Here is a 17,876-nt window from a genome sequence, read left to right on the forward strand (position 1 = left end):
TACTAACTTAATAATTAAACTGACTTTATTAGGTCAGAGTACTGATTTTACTTTGTGATTAGAATCATTACGTAACAGTGATAACTGTTTCAGCATGATGAAGTTCTGCATTTGACAAGTTCGATGGAAGTTTTTGTTTTGCAGTAAAGGTTTTTCTCCGTACGTCATAACTAACAATAGTGTTTTGAAATTTTTCACAAGGTAAATATACAGTGACAATAAAGTCAGTTCTATTATTAAATTACTCAAAAGTGATAAATCTGAAAAGAATTCCCACATATTGCCAAGTACTATTTAGTACATACGTTAACCAGTATCTCAAAACTCATGGTCTTGTAAGTTAATATAATTAGAACCAGTAAGGTATAAAATACATGCAAATATACCTTGAAGGCTCTTCGGATGATTCCCAGCTCTTTGGAATATTTTGCTTCATATCTTTCCTGTCCTCCTGTAAAAGCAGATAATCTTAAATTAAAATTCTCGCCAAAAATAACCAAATAATAAAAAATTACGAACTAAGTTTACTGTAATATCAGCCCTTTTAGTGAGATTGACTTACGTAGTACGGAATTAAAAAGATTTCAATTGAAACTGCAATTTCGTCGTCTGCCCTTTTTTATACACATTTCCACAGATATAAAACTAGTATATCAGCAAAGTAAACTAGTCCTAGTATTAAAGTAGTAAATAGTAACCATTAGCCCTATAGTACATTACAATTAATCAGATCTTTAAATTAAAACTGACAAACGACCCGACACATAATTACATAAGTTTCACTATTTCTCAGTACTCTACTTCGTAGAATAGAAAGTTTCAAATTTATTTGATCAAGAAATTGATATTACTTCTTACGGGAAAAAATCATTTCTAGAATGCCAAGAAAATATATTTTACATATACACATAAGGCAAGATGTCCTATCATTCTCACGTGTGAGTGGGATTTCTCGGGGTTCTCCCGTTTCCTCCCACTTTCTTCATTTCACAATTTCATTCACTATTATCACAGTTTCGCTTAGCCTCGGGTGTATAAACATGGGGCGAAACATTCTTAATATATATCTTTCTCATGCACTGACCCCGTCATTCCACGCCGGATTGACAAAAATTAAAAGGTAGGAGTGTTATAAGTGACGTGCGAAGAAACAAGTATCACACGATTTTCTAGGAAGAAATATGAACTATCGCCTTCTGAACACACACATGAAGCATCTCCTCAAACAGAAATAATTAATATATATATATATATATATATATATATATATATATATATATATATATATATATATATATATGGCAGATGCAATACAAAGACAAGTCACACGAAATAATTGGATAAATTAAGAACAAAATAATAATAATACTAAACACCAATACTGAATTATCTTCAATAAGAATTTTGTAGTACTTATTCTGGAACAAACTAACAACTTTTCTAACACTTACAACCTAAGTTTGTAAATAGTAAAAATCTGAATAGGTCATCCAATAGTCTTCATTGTCATTATTATTATCGCTCCTGTATCTTGGTTTGAACCGGTTTCAACTTAATTTGACGGCCGTCTCGTACAAGTGGAAATTCTTGGAAGACTTCTCCAAAGAACTTCCTAACATATGAAGATACCTAGAATTATTAACTTTTGTAGGTTTGTGAGGTGTTTTGAGTTTATCTGTTCCTATTGCGTTACAGTACTTTCAAGGATAATAGCCTGTGGCCGAGATAATGATTGGTATATGGCCTGCCAGGTCTTTATATTTACTAATTTTCTTACTAAATGTTGAGAGACAGTGGCACTGCTACAACTGAGACTGTCTTCTAGGTGATGTTTAAGGTTCCGTGGAGTTCTTTTGCTCTCCATTTGCTATGTTTTTGTTCTCTGATGAATAATTTATAATGCATTCTGTCTTGGCTAGATGAAGTGATATAGCTATTACGTCTACATCGCATACTACATAAAGCAGATGATTTGGTTTCTTTCCTATTGGTGAAATATTGGCAAAGGTCCTTAACCTGTTCCTGATAGTTTTGGTATATCTACAACACCAATGTCTCCTTCTGTGGGAAGTGATACTCGCTCTATTGCAGCTTTTGGGTGTTTCATTCTGAATTCTCTCATTAAGGCCGGATCATTCGTCTTAAATTCACGAATTCATTTAATTCATTCCCTGTCCATTTTATTAAGCCAAATGAATACGGTATGCATTTAGAGATACTACAAATGTGTTAATGGCTTTAACTTTGCTAGTCCTAAGTGAGATGAGTTCTGAGTATACCCTTAATTTTTGACTAGTAATCTCGTCATGTACGTTTCATTGTGTTTTGTTAAATACCTCGAAGTTGCACTATTCCAAGGTATTTGTAATGTTCGTTTAAGTCTTTCTATTTTGCGGTGTTCATCAATTGGAAATTGCTGTGTGTGTTATTTTTGACTTGAAGTCCTTTACTCTTAAATGCGTACGGAGTCATGGCTAAAAGCTGTTATTACCTTTATTTCTGTAATTGAGTTCCTTCATGGACAAGCGGTTAGCGTACGCACCTTTGGTGTGGGAGACGGGTTCGATTCCCGGCGAGAGCTCATGTGGTTCGGATTCCACGTTAATCAGTAGGTTCCGTCTCATACAGCCTCGCTGCTGTAAAGGACGTCGAACTAAAAATTAACTCAACACTTTCTAGTAATCTGTGTAATTGGCTTACCGAGCTTTAAGTCACCCATATACAGAAGGTGGCAAATTTTACATGATTTGTTGTGTGATTTTACCTTAAAGCAGGAAGTGTGTACTAATTACCTACTGAAATGATTAGAGCTATGCAGAACAAAGGACAGTGAGAGAATCGCCTTGGAATATTTCTGTTTATTCTACCTTGTTCTGATCATTGGAGAACCAAGTTTTCCATTTGGTTCTGTGTGCATTATTATTGAAACTATGTATAAAACAATATTATTTTAAATTCAGATATACAGTTTGATTATAATATAACACCTGAAATAGAAAATGCCACTCCTACATATCAAGTTGAAACAGCAGCCAAGCAAGAAAGAAAAAATATTACTACGGGTTGGATAGTGATTAAAATGTTTATTGCTGCTACTGAAATAATTTCGCTTTGAATCTGACTCACCTACACTAAATTTTTCTTACACACTAAAACACAAACAATGACATTTCTTACTTCTCTCAGCGTGCCAATTCTGTATTTCTTCATGAGTTCTCTTGCATCTGTGGAATGGCCGACATCTTCGAAGTTCTCAGTGCCATCCTTGCCTGCTTGTTCCAACAACACTTCTTCACCACCGGGATGCTGAAATAAAAACGAAAACAATTGTAAGCGTGTTTTGTACTAGTGAATGTAGAATACAAATCACATTATAACTGAACTCCTGGAGTCAAGAGTTAACGAAATCTTCCGGGCAGCCCACAGCATTAGAAAAGAAAATTCTGAAACCTTCAAGAGTCAAGGAAAATCGGTCATTCGATAGGGGAGAAGGGCAAATCATTGAAGGCAGAGGGATTTCTAGTTCCAACGAATTGTTTATAGAGCTATTACATTAATGTTCAACGACAAAAATGTTTTTCCAAAAAGTTTACTACTTTTATCAATAAAACTGTGGCAAGAACAATACACCTGCCAATCAAATTATAAATGAAGGGAAACGGGAAAAAGGAAGGAATGTCACAAAACTGCATTTTCGAGAAAACTGCGATTTAATATTGAAAACCGAGTAAGAAGAATAGGGTTAGTTACATCTTTTGCCCCTTTTTACATGGACATTTTTACATCTACGTATGCATGGCATATACAGTCAAATAGTACCAAGAGTCACCAACAGATAGGACAAAGCACCCGAAAAAGCACATACATGGACATTCCTTGTTTTTTTTCCCCTTATCCTTCACTTAGCTACGGAAGCCTTTACGAGGAAAAAAAAAAAAATGTTTTAGCTTTATGTCTCAAGGTTGGTACAATAAGAACGTAGGAGTAAATGGGAGAAAACTCACGGACACGATGCTAAGTTCTCACCACCAACCGATCATCAAATTCTAGAATCGACTGCAATCCCTCGCACCAGTCACATCCGTCTCCTTTAGCTTACAGGGCATAACATGGGAAGCAAAACTGAAAATTTCACTTTGCATTTCATTTACAATTAAGGAAATAACTACGTGTTTGCTTTCGTCTTTTTACAAACTCTGGATGTTAAAAAGAGATTACTGCACTTTTTCGTATTATACCTTGTTTATTGTCTTAAATGTTTGTGACAATTCAATTTAAACCTCAATGTAAAGAACTCAAGCAACGCAATTTTAAACAGCGTGGGCGTTTCTTGGAAAATTCAAATTCAAAGTTCTCACTTATTCGGGGAGCACGAATTGACTGACTTTTCCAGATCACGATTTACAAATTTACAGAGCTTGAAAAATCCACTCGCTTGGTCGCCAGTGACGAGTACCTTTTTACATTTGGCGAGTAAAGTCGATCAATCAAGCTGTACAGCTGGACATATACACAAGAAATTCAAGAATAAATAGCAGGTACCACTATTTTCATTTGTAAAAGAGGAATAAAAAAAGTATTGATACGTTTATTGTGTCGCAAAGATTTTTTTTTTTTTTTTTTTTTAATAATAATAATAAACACTGTAACTGCAAAATGGTCTGGCTGGTAACTTTTGGGCTGACTAGTATTTGCAAGCAAGATTTCTCAAACCCTGCAAATTTCTAAGACTATATATAATATAAAAAAGCAACTATATTTTTCTCGACCACGTGGTTCTTTATCCATTATGCATGCACGTCTATTTTCTGAGCTATCCAGGTTTTTTTCCCCCAGTTTTCCTGACTTTTCCAACATTTTTTACGAATAAGCTTGAATTCTCTGACCTGACCTTTCCAGGTTTTCTAGTCAATGACCAATCCTGTTATTGCTGAGTTTACACTGAAATTCTGGTATTATTTCATAGTCTTTCCCTGAATTTTATGAGTATATTTTTCCCAACATGCGACATCGTAAGCACTATAATTTCTAGTTAAGTTTAAAAAAAAATCTTAATCGACCTCCACCATTTTCATGAAGTTCAACATTATTCTTATTTTTTAAAGTCCGCAGTGACTAAGTAGTACAACATTCACTTCTGGTGCAAGGGGTCTCTGGTTCGATTCCAGCTCGCTCCAAGTGATCTTTGCGGTGGACAGTGTGTCCCCCAGTTCTTCCACTTCCTCCCACTTCTTTCATTCTCATCATTATAGTCTACTTTAGGTTACATGGAATAGATTTCATTTAATTTTTACATATAGTGTAAATTTACTTTCTTATTGTAGATAATACTAAAATTCAAATTTCCTGTATTTGGAATACAATAAAATATCAGTACTGAACAGAAATTATACACTAACGATTTAATAATTTCACATTCTGAATCATTCATAAACAACGAAGTAAACACGTATCATGATTCGGCATCTCTCTCCCTAAGTCTTTTTTTTTATGTTGTTGCATTTTTTAATTTTTTAAATTCCTTTTTCAAAGCTTTAAGTGTTAACAGCTCCTCAATCATCTTTAATTAAAGATAATTTAATGATTTTTCCTTTTAACCCATCTTGATTCTTTGAAGTAGTGTTCATATCTTGTGGGCAACTTTATTTTGAAGCATTTCTCGGATGTTCCTTGACTCCTACTAATTTCCCTGACCTTCTCTCACTTTCAAGGTCACTATGAACCCAGAATTAACCGCAAAGTATTCCCGTATACGGACTGGAGAAGATATAATGAAAAGAAGAAATTAGTGCAGGACAAAAAAAGTGTACGGAGAAAGAACATTCCCTTCGGGAAAAAAAAAAAAAAAAAACTTGTGGTGGTGATCCGTTAACTGATCCTTTATGTCTCGATTGGCTTTAACCCTACAATTCATTTTTTTTTTTTAATTTTCTGTGAAAAACTGGTTTTACAAAAGAAAAAACTGAGTAACGGAAGTACCGGTACTCTTAATAGTGCCATCTATGCAGAAACTGGAATTAGAACTAGCTTCAAACGTTCCCAACCTGGTTCAACATGCATTAGCAACTACATACTGTTATGTAGGAAAGCACAGATTATTTACCACTATGATAAATATCTGTCCCACTATGCATCATAGGGTTAACTGTCCCGAAATATAGAAAAGTATCAAACTTAACTGGCATTAGGCATACAATATGCATCGAATCCTGTCTTTTTAGAGCAAAACGGACGAACTGAGAACTACAGCATCCTACTGAACAACTGTTTCCGAACGTCATACTTTTCCACGTCCAAACAAAAATGAATTCTAACAGCATCGGCTACGATCATTCTAACAATGATTCATGTGTCGTGCATTATTTATCGACTCCTTCACCTTTTATTTGATTAAATGTTAATAAATATTGCTGCCATATCTAGAAAATGAAAAGTTACGACTTGAGATTGAATCTTAAAATATCATAAAACAGCCTACAGCACTTTCACATAACACTTATGGAGGGATAAATTAACATTAAGTGTGGACACATTTTTTTTTTTTTTTTAAAGAAAAAACGAAACCGGCTTGGTTTCCTATCAAAAACCGGTTTTGGTATTAAAAACATCAGATTTTGAAAAAACAAAATTTCGGTTTTTCTAGAAACCCATCCCTAACAATACTTTTAATTTTATTTATTACAGGCCAAAATCACCCGTACTTTTGGAAGAGAGATACATTCGTCCCCACTAGGTTTCGTAATCTGCGTCTACTCAAACACATTCAACGTAATATAATAATTTCAATCATCTTAATCATAAAGATTTCCCAACTGTACGCAACTAATATGAAAACAGCTACTGTTCTACTGAATAATATTTTGTACATACCTGACTTAATTTCTATGTTCTTTATTGTTTTGAAATATTCTTTACAATTCAAAAATGTTATGCAAATCGTAGTTGAATGCCTTTAAATAATTTTACTTTTTTTCTTTTTTCTTTCTTTTAATGGCCTTTAGTCTTATGAAATCATTATCACCAAAGCAAACAATTCAATTTGCAATCGCAGTCAACACACATCCTAGAGCATTTTGAACATGCGCTTAGTAGAGTAAGCAATATCATCCTGATTTTATTATTTAATTATAAATTCCTTTCAGGATTTTTATGTAGATATAATTTGCCGGCAAACAATAATCATAATTTTAAGATCTATAAGGATTTCCTAGAAAGTAAAATGAAAGTATCATAAAACTTTCCTTAATTATGTATATGACCTTCAGCATTTCCCACTACCTCACTATCTAACCGAACAAAGATCGTGTACATTGAAGGAACTTTGATCGTTATGTAAGTATAGCATTGCTCAACACAACGGGAAACGTAATGAATGTGGATATGGTTGGTTGATTTCTAGATTAAGTGTGTTTGCACACGGCAACGATAATATCGGTGGAAGCCCCGATAATATCGGTGTCGGCGTACTTTGCACACGTCGCCGACAATATCGGTGGAAGACCCGACAATATCGTTGCCGGTGATGAGCGAAGTAAGCGACACCCACAAAAAATCTTCTCCATATATGAAAACAAATAAAAAAAATAATAATTGGGAAAATTATTTTTTGAAACAAGGACTACAAAAACTGTTCTGAAGAAGTGTGGAGGACGGTACAAAACTTAGAAAAAATAGCCCTATGCCTAAACATGTTTAGATTTAACAGTGCCGTTTTAAATAGATGCTGTAAACATAATATTTTCGTTTCGATGAGAATTGATGCTGCTGTACATTGCAAACTATATTAGTTTTAATTTTTGTTGGAACACTGTTACATATTGTATGTATATTATTTTGTTTTCCATGCCATTAACATTAATGTCATAGTAGATTAAATGATAAGATTCGAATTAGTAATTCTGTTTTACATTGCTCCATACCTACACTGGCGCAAATCCCGGGGGATGAAGGGGACATGTTCCCTCCAATCTTGGAACTGGGGAGATTGTCCCCCCAATAATCCGATTTTAAATGTGTTTTTTGGGAAAGAAATTTGATTGTGTCCGACCGCCAGAAAGGAAAGTGAGATGAAATTAATGTCCACTCAGAATAAGTCTCAAATCTGCCCGCCTCCCAATGTTGAAGACAACTCGGCTCCCCTGATCCTCCACAGCATTGTTTCTCGACTACAGAAATAGTTTGAACATCGCTATATATATATATAATATGGGAACGATCTTACCCCCCCCCCCCCCTAATGTTGAAGACAGATTTGCGCTGTTGCATACATACCTGTCGTTTCTCGTTTCTTTTTGTCCATGAACTCAAAATCCTGGGCAAGGCTTGCATAAACTTTTCGCCATGCTTTTTGCTTTTCGATTCTGTCCTTGAAAGAGTCTGTTATCTTATCCCATATGCAAGGTCTACATTCCACAAGTTCAATAAGGGTTAAAATATCGAATGGAAAAATTCCTGCCATCTCTAAAAATCTAAGCAAAACTAGAAAGATACGAATGCAATCATACATAACCTTTTCATTCAGTCACTGTAGCTAAACTGCAGAACTCAATCAGGGGGTCGATCCCGGTACAAAGGGGAGAGGGAAAACTTGGATACATAGCTTTGGTCTTTGTTTTCAATTGCCATTCCACAAATTATTTTTAAAAAGAGGGGATTTGGGATAGTTTTGGAAATGAGAGAAAAAATCTGCAACAAGTGAAGCATGAAGTCACATCCCTATTGTTGAGATCACAATCAAGAAAATGCCAAACGAGTAACTTGTCCTTGGAGCTTTGGAAAGAGTGTTTGATTGTGCTGGTTACGTTTCAAAATAATAATTCTACTTTGACTTGTCAACAAATATTCTATTCAATCATTGCTTATTGAGTGGGAACCGGGAAAAGTGATCTGCACACAATTCTGATGAAAATAAAAGAAAGTAATAATAATCAGGATTTTTTCCATATGCTTATGTTCAGTGTATTAAACTTTGAAAATTACGCTTAAATTAATTTCCAGAATGTATTAAAATTTAAAAGTATTAATAGATTAAAAAATATACCATCAAAGAGTGTGTGTGAGAGTGAGAAAGAACAAAAATAAAAAAAGGAGTGGAAAATAATCAAGAAATTGATTATCTAAATTTCCTATATTCTATTTGGTAATAGCTATTTAGAGGGAAACCAGTACTCTTCAGACTTCCCACATTTTATATTTATTTAATAAAGGGAATTAGCTACTCCAAAACAGACTGTAAAAAAATAATAAGCTGTTCCGAAGTTGTTTATAGGACAAGATAATAATATTATACAATTGTAATAGAAAAAATGGAAACAACAAAATTCCAAAGACAAGAAACGAAACAAAAATACACAGCGCCTTGTCACTCACTCTCTTCATCTAACCCGCCGGCCGGCCGACATTATCGGTGGCGTGTGCATTCAATCATAAGAAAACATGCCGGGAATCGAACCCGGAACAACGATCTAACCACCAGACTACCGGAGGACGTTCCTGCATCAGTCTTAGTGGATTCGACTGCTGAACAGCACCTACCAGCCTAACATAGTAAAATTATATTATCAGACACCAGACACACATGACAGCAGTTCCTTCATATTGTGGGAAATTAACAAGTTTATAGTTTGGAAAGTGTAATTCTTTTAGAAAATAGTGCACTTCATCCTGTCATCGACGAGTTTCTTCGACCCAGAGAAAGAACGTAGTCAAAAATTAAGATTTTGTACGAGTATTTGATTCTGCAATAATGCCTGGCGCGCATTTAAATTATATGTTTTGTTGGGCCCCTACAAAAAAAAAAAAAAAAAAAAATCTTAAATAGTGTGTGTTAAGTTTGTAACTGAACACACAATACACTTACGACTTGACTCATACTATGGTCCTGGGCAGATATTCATTTCTGGTGTAGATCAACATTTAACTCCTGACAAGCAGTAATGTGATTTTTTTAGAAACAGCAACAGTATTTAAACATTCAATGATCAATATTATTTTGTAACCCTACGCAATAATGCAGCGACTGAAAGTGTGTTCTCTCTAATCAACGCTGAGTTGACAAATATTTAGTTTGATTTGAGTTTAAACCTTTTCAGAACCGAAGCTGTATGAGACAGACCTAAAGCTTAACGTAGGATCCGAAACACGAGCTTCCACCAGAAATTGAACCATGCCAAAGGTGCGTACCGCTAACCACATAACCATAAGGTACTTGCAGTGAACAAACAAAACGAATAAAAGATACGAAAAAATATAAAAATACCCTGTTAATACAGAAAGTTGAAATCATTGTAGTAAAATGTAATTTTACACACGACTTGTAAAGAATTTCACAAACATCTGTGGCAAGAATATATTTCTTCTGTCAAAAATGAGGACTGTGCTAAGTATGACTCTGTTCCTGTAATAAACACGTTTGCAAAGAACTTTTCAAAATTTCATATATATACAGAGTGGACAATTTATCTTGATCATCCGCCATAACGGAGAAACCAAACGAGAGAGAAAGGCGAAACTTTGCACGAAGTAACTATAAGGCGGAAGACATCTTCGCATGTATTAAACAGAAATATTATTACATACTTCAAATTAACATGTCAGACGAAAACTTAAAATATCATTTATTATTCAGTGTTGCAAACTAAGGATGTTATAATATCACAAAGCTCCAAAGTTTACAAACCTCTAATGCACACACAGCAAAACGGAGATGCACAGGATAATGCACATTGAAAGTACTTTAGCGTTGGATACCATGGTCATGGTATGATTTGTTTCGAATGAATAGGAACGAAGTTACCAGGGCTTGAATATTTTATTTTATTTAATTATTTATTTTTTTGAAAGGCTTTACTTCGAACAAAAATGCTTAGATAAGTATCACATCTCGTTATTTGTATGGTTTGTAATGAATGTGTGAAGTTTTTTGACGTTTACAGCACTTCGCTATCTCAACGAGTTCTGGAGATATGATAAACAATGATAATGTTTGCAACACTACTGAAAATGACGCATTTGTGGAGAATATTTAAAATGATTATTGTTCTCTTTTATATTATGAAAGGAATAGCTTTTAGTAGCTGTAATTACAAGTTCTCGTAATTACTGATTTAAGCAGTCTTACAAACTTCAGCAATGTTTATATCTCCGGAACGGTTTCAGATATCGAAATGCTGTAAATGGCAAAATAATTTAGACATCCATACAAACCATACAAGTAACTAGATGTCATACTTATCTAAGCATTTTTTTTTTTTTTTTAAATAAAGCCTTTCAAAAAAACAAATTTTCAATCCCTGGTAACTTCGTTCCTATTCATTTGAAACAAGTCATACCATGACCATGGTATCCAACGTTAAAGCACTTTCGATGTGCATTTCTGTTCTGCTGTGAGCGCGTTAGGGGCTTCCAAACTTTGGATCTTTGTGATACTATAACATCCTTAGTTTGCAATACTGAATAATAAAAGTGGTATTTTAAGTTTTTGTTTGACCCATTGATTTGAAATATGTAATAATTTGACGTAGTGTCATTGGAAAATATATAACTATATTGGGTTGGCAACACTGTTTGTTGTGTTTCTGTTTAATACATGCGAAGATGTCCCCCCTCCCCCTTCCTTATAGTTGCTTCGTGCGAAGTTTCGCTTTTCTCTCTCGTTTGGTTTCCTCTTTTTCGTAGCGTTCTCGTAATTGGTACAGTAGAAGCAGGAACTACATTTTAGCAAACACTATACATAACGTATCTTTGGTGTTTCAAACTTAGATCAAAAAAACCCTACCTTACTACCCAATAAGAAAATTAAATACATTTAATTTCGAATTATTTTTTCTTTATTTAGTCCTACAAAATAAATATGAAACTGTTTGTAGAGCTTCAACTTGTGATACAGTATTCCTACAATTATTTTCTTCTTGACAACAGGGAAATTGGAAAAATCTTTTACAGTTAGTATCTCCGTTACTTCCCTTTGATTTCTACTACAGGCATGTATGTAGTACTGTTTAAAAGCACAGGAAATTACGGTTCAAAAGAGATTAACTGCCTGGTATGCCGGAAGTTACAAGTATTTACAGAAAACTTTGGGTTTTATAGAAAAATAAAGGTCTCTTATCTCATAGAAGGGATTCGAACATTAATAAGACAAACTGTCGAAGTTAGGATAGTGGTTCCCAACCTCTGACTGATAACACCTTGTTGAAACTCCACGACATCGCGACTAATCTACTTAATTTCTTTATTAATAAAAAAATTTAGTGTAAAACCAAGTTCTATGTTTTATTATTAATAACAAATTTTAGTGTAAAATTAAATTCCTATGGAGCAATAACTAGACAATACTGAGCAATGTTGCTGCCACTAGAGGTGCTGACTGATACAGTCGGGATCAAAACTGATTTTAACTATCGTAATTATTATATGCTTCATAATATTTCTGATTTTAAAACTTCGCGACACACTGGCTGGGAACCAGTGATTTAGGATATGTACATTCATGTCCAAAATTATTGTCGCATGTCTATAAATAGGAATATAATTTAATAACGAATTCGTCCGGTATTTCTTATAATGTTAGTATGTGTATAATCGGCAAAGACATGTATGTGGCAAATTTCATGTCAAAAGAGCACTAATAAGAACAATAAAAGAAAAAAACTTTCTTCTCTATTTAGCAATATTTTGTTTTACTCATTCTAATATTTGTATTTTTAATTCTTTCCCTATGGAATTTACCACAAATACAAATTTACTGATTATACACATAGTATCATTATTAAAAGTACCCTGCAAAATCATTACGAAATTATATTCTTACAAGAATACAGTTGTAGATATGCGACAATCATTTTGGACATGAGTGTACGTACGCTGATCAATAAAGACTGATCAACAGAGTTTATAAGGTGAATACAATAGCTAGTCGCAGAAAACGAAACACGTCTGTATAGTGGGAGAAGTGACGAATAGATCGAGCAAATTTCAAGGCCATGACGACAGGAATGTGATCTTGGCAGCCGTTCAAGCGCACAGTTTCAGTTTCGCATAAGGCAACAATGGAAGTGACACGCGAAGACCAGTACCGGTACAGAAATTCAGTTTACTATCTTACAAAGATCAACGTTTCGTGTGTAAGCATCCTTCATATAGCCCTGATTTAGCCCCATGTGATTTCTTTCTTTTTTCCAACTTTGAAGAAACACCTCCGAGGACGGCGTTTCGCATCTTCAAGGGCAGTGGTGAAAGCTGCGGAGGCGATTTTGAAGGATCTGCCCAAAAGTGGCTTCCAGCATATTTTCGATGACTGGCAGAAACGTTGGGACTAATGCATTGCATTGATGGGGACTATTTTGCAAAAGACCATCAACATTTGGAGGATTAGTACAGGTAATTATGTTTCACTCATTTATGTTCAATCTTTATTGATCAGCCCTCGCATATTAGGTTGGTTCCTACTATGATTACATAAAATGTCATTTTTTAAGTTAGGTTAAGATAGGATAAAGTATGTTAGGTTGTTTCTGTAGTCATTCTGTGAATCTTATTTTATATATATATATATATATATATATATATATATATATATATATATATATATCTCAAACGGTTTCTTTCCAGCACTGAAGCTATATGAAACTGGATCTTTTGTTTAAAGCGGAACAACTATGCACATTAACAATCTTGGTACCATCATACAATGAACATACGTAACAATTTAAGTGCCGATTGGGAATCCAGATCCACATACTTGTAAAATTTACCGAAAAAAAAAAAATGTGTTGTAATATTTTAAGAAACCAACGTGCAAATAATCGAAATATTTATGTTTTTACCTGTGAGATGCGTATCTACTTAGAAATACGTCAATAAATGTCTACCTGTCAAGCACTGATTCCTACATAAGGTACCCGTTAAGCACAGTATACAAAGTGAGGTGAAATTTATCTGAAGGCAGTGTGCTAACTCATGAGGCTCAACCATAGACGTATTCAAGGCAGGGTGGAAAAAAATCATGATTTTTTAAATAAAAATCATTTTTGTTGATTTTTTTGATTTAAATCGATTTTTTTGATTTAAATCAAATCTTTCTCCTCGTATAATACAAGTCGCGAACTGGAGAAAAAACATTAGGAATTAATATTAAATGACAATTATGCCATTTAAGTGAAAGTATTTTGGTTTAATTTCGAATTAATCCTCAATCGTTAACCTATTTCAATCCGAAACAATATTTCTTAAGCATTAAGAAAAAAACGTACAGCAACGTTTATCAACATGACACTTTTCTTTTCACGAAAGTTCCTGATATTTGGCAGGAGTATATTTTTTAAAACATCGAAACTACCCAGCGCAACGGCACGAAATACATCTAAAGTACATAAATTTCGCCCAAAATTAACTGTTTAACTCTATGGCCTATGGAACCCGGAGGTTCATTGCCGCGTTCACGGAAACTCTCCACTGACTTCTATCCTTAGCCAACTGGATCCAGTTTCTATTTTGTATTCCTATTTCTGCGAGATTCATCTTAATATTGTCATCCCATCTGCGCCTAGATCTTCCTAATGGTCGTTTTCCGATTGGTCTTCCAGTTAAGAATTTGAAAGTGTTCTTATTTTCTTCCATCCTGGCTACATGACCTGCCCACCTGAGTCTCCTAGACTTGATGACCCTAGCAATGTTTGGTAAACCGTATAAATTATGTAGTTCCTCGTTATGAAGTTTCCCCCATTCCCCTCCTCTTGGGTCTGAATATTCGGCTCAGGATCTTGTTCTCAAATACTTTCAGTCTACGTTCTTCCCTGATAGTAAGCGACCATGTTTCGCAACCATACAGAAGCAGGGTGTCTACCAGTCAGGGAAAGTCAGGGAATTTGCAGGGTCAGGGAAAATGTCAGGGAATTTCATTGTGTGTCAGAGAAAAATCTTTCCCAGGCTGTGAGGGGTGAAGGAATGCCACTAAAATAGTCATAAATTACAGGTAAATGAATTGGTTCGTTTGTACGTTTGTAGAATATTGTATAAGCATATAAACAATGGTGAAAACTTACAGTTCACTTTAAATATAAGTTAGGGGCGCGGTGGCTCACTGGTAGAGCGTTCACCTCCGGTGCTTGGGTTCCCTGGTTCGATCCCAGCTTGCACCGTGTGAACTTTGTGGTGGACAAACACCGTGGTCGTGGGTTTTCTCGGGGTTCTCCCACTTTCTTCATTTCATTCATTACTCATCATCACCGTCTCCTTTAGCCTAACCGACATAATCGTGGGACGTAAAACTGAAAGATTTCATTTTCATGATTTAAATATAAGTTACTTTTCATGAGTTACTAAGAAAAAAAGAATGACAGAGTCAGGGAAAATTATAATTTTGTCAGGGAAAGTCAGGGAATTTGATTATGCTTGCTTGCTAGACACCCTGAGAACAACAAGCATATATATTTTAATCTTCAAATTCCTGGACAGAATTCGTGACGACAAGAGATTTTGAACTGAATAATAACACGAATTCCCTGCTTTTAGTCGACATTTAATTTCTTCGTAGATATCGTTTTCATCTGTTAATATTGATCCTAGATATTTGAAAGAATCCACTTTATCAAAAGTATTATTCGATATTTTAACGCATCCAAAATTTGCCGTATTACGATCCCGAGGAACTTCGTTCTATGTATTTAGTACATAAATTTCGCCTAAAGTTTTATTTATTTATTTTTTGTTTCGGAAAGGGGATCGGGCCCCTCTAAATACGCCCCTATTATCTGGAAACAAACAAATAGACGTGGACATAAAAGAATTTTTGTCTTAAATGTCGATGGTGATTTCTCCGTTTTAATAGTTAACGATTTAAAAACCCTATGTTACGAAGACAAGAAAGCAGGATTCTCCCGTTACCCGTTCAAAACGGGAATTTTCCTAATCATCCTCTGCATGATACTCGTTTTCATACTGTGTTGTACATACATTTGAGTCTCATTGTATTATGATTATTATCTTCCATAATCGAAATAACAGAACAGAAACGGGATTTTACTTATTTTCACTTTAAATTAATTTATTTCGAAATTTGATTTAAATCAACGATTTTTATTTAAAAAATCAAGTGATTTAAATCTTGATTAAAATCGTGATTTAAATCAGACTGATTTAAATCAATCCACCCTGATTCAAGGGTTAAGATATCCACAAATCTGTGAAATTTACGTAATCAGTGTCATCTTATATTAGAACAACAATGTGGAAGTAATGAAAATTTATTCGGATCTTATCTCCAGCGTACATTATAACCTACAAATCCAACACGGCCATATAGTGTTTTTCCTACCCTCGTTAGTGTGTATATTCACCATCGCTGACGCGTATCTTTCGGCAACCAACCTACGGACGCTCCCCGCGCGGCCTCCTGTTGCCCCTGCCCTTACTCTACTAATCTCACTTACGTTTTGTAATAGCAACCTACCACAAATTGGTCACTGCTCTTTGCACAATAGTTCTTATTGCATACAAAAACAATCTGCACCGAGAAATGCAAGACTATCCTCAAAAATTAGCTATTAAGGTATAAACTTGTTATAAAAACAGATATACAATATATGTACCGTACGTATGAAACCGGATTTTCAATCTGCACCATATTTATAAAGAGGTCTCCATACTGTGAAACTGCTTTTCTTATGAATAACTATACAATCTGACGTACAGGTTTTAAACCAGCACCCAATTTGATGCTTACACTATCTGAGTAATGAACACATCATTGTTTCCTACGAACGACTTCCCTTGCGAATAGTAAAATTTTACCAGTAAATGTTCCAATTATTGGGCATCCAGATATTTAATTTGGACCATTGAAGGCCAGTACTCCCATCTACAAACAACCCGGGAACCCTGCACATTGAATGGGGTATTAGCAGTCACTGGAGAAACGCAACAAAAACAGTTTCAGCAGTGCAACAAAAACGGAACTGGAGAAATTGACGGTCAATGATTAGTTTTTATACTCTAATTCAAGGCAATAAAAGGGTTGAACTGTACTCCTGCCTATATGTAACAACGTATTTTACGGCACGCAACACTAAGTGTCTACACTCTTCTTGGGAACTGTAATTTAACATGTAATAATATAAACAAATGCTACATCCTGTTAACCTCCCTCAACATAGGAAAAAGTGACCTACGATAATATGAAACGTATTTTAAGTCTGAAAGCTGGAATGAATTTTTCTAAGGTATAAATGAAGAAGTACATAAGTTACTTGCAACATTGACCTGTTAAAAATTCACTTACGCCTTTATCGTTTTTTTTTCTTTCTTTATTATTACTCACCTCATCCAAAAACTTCGTGACATCGTATATACCCTCATGTATCACTATCCACGCCGAGGTATTGTCCTTGTGTTTTGCTACGTCTTCCAAAGAATATATGGTTTCCGTAGCCATTATAACAATAAACTAACACTTTTAGTTTTAAGTATTCTTTTATATATTTATAATTCCTTGTCGTGTGAAAAGTTCAATGAAAATTCCTTTGCTTCATGCACCTCATACACCACACTACTTGCCAAAGACTATCTTCCTCTCGTCTCGCCACTTACTATGCTGATTTGCTGAATAATGTGATTTGCACTTTCTTTCACGTCGTGTTTCATTATGCTCACGCACGTTCAACTGTACTTACTCTGAGTCTGTGTCAACCAATCAGATTTAATCTAACAAAAATACCAAATCAAACAACATGTTACTCTCTTCATCACCTACATTCTGTTGAACTACTTTTAATTTCAGTAAGTGCTTATGAACAAGAAAAATACTAGTTTTACAACTCTTTTCGTATATTAAAAGTGATAATGGGAAATTTGTCTATATTTTAACATCACGTGTAAAA

At 34.6% G+C, this 17,876-nt stretch overlaps 1 protein-coding gene across 2 annotated transcripts in view; it reads right to left on the reverse strand.

The window, feature by feature from the left end:
- Window positions 1-17,624, reverse strand: part of Cyt-b5 (Cytochrome b5) — a 42,001-nt gene extending 24,377 nt beyond the window's left edge. The window contains exons 1-3 of one of the 2 annotated variants that reach the window (XM_081764711.1): window positions 17,318-17,620; window positions 3,178-3,306; window positions 387-451 (exon numbers count right to left, since the gene is read on the reverse strand). In XM_081764711.1, coding sequence (XP_081620837.1) covers window positions 387-451; window positions 3,178-3,306; window positions 17,318-17,431 — 308 coding nt within the window. In that variant the 5' untranslated portion in view covers window positions 17,432-17,620. Of the gene's footprint in view, window positions 1-386; window positions 452-3,177; window positions 3,307-17,317 lie in introns of both variants that reach the window. The other variant, XM_081764712.1, reaches the window with a different exon arrangement.
- Between the last annotated feature and the right edge of the window lie 252 nt (window positions 17,625-17,876).

The sequence above is a fragment of the Thermobia domestica genome, chromosome 7, assembly GCF_964235325.1.
Source record: "Thermobia domestica chromosome 7, izTheDome1.hap1.1, whole genome shotgun sequence".
NCBI lineage: Eukaryota > Metazoa > Arthropoda > Insecta > Zygentoma > Lepismatidae > Thermobia > Thermobia domestica.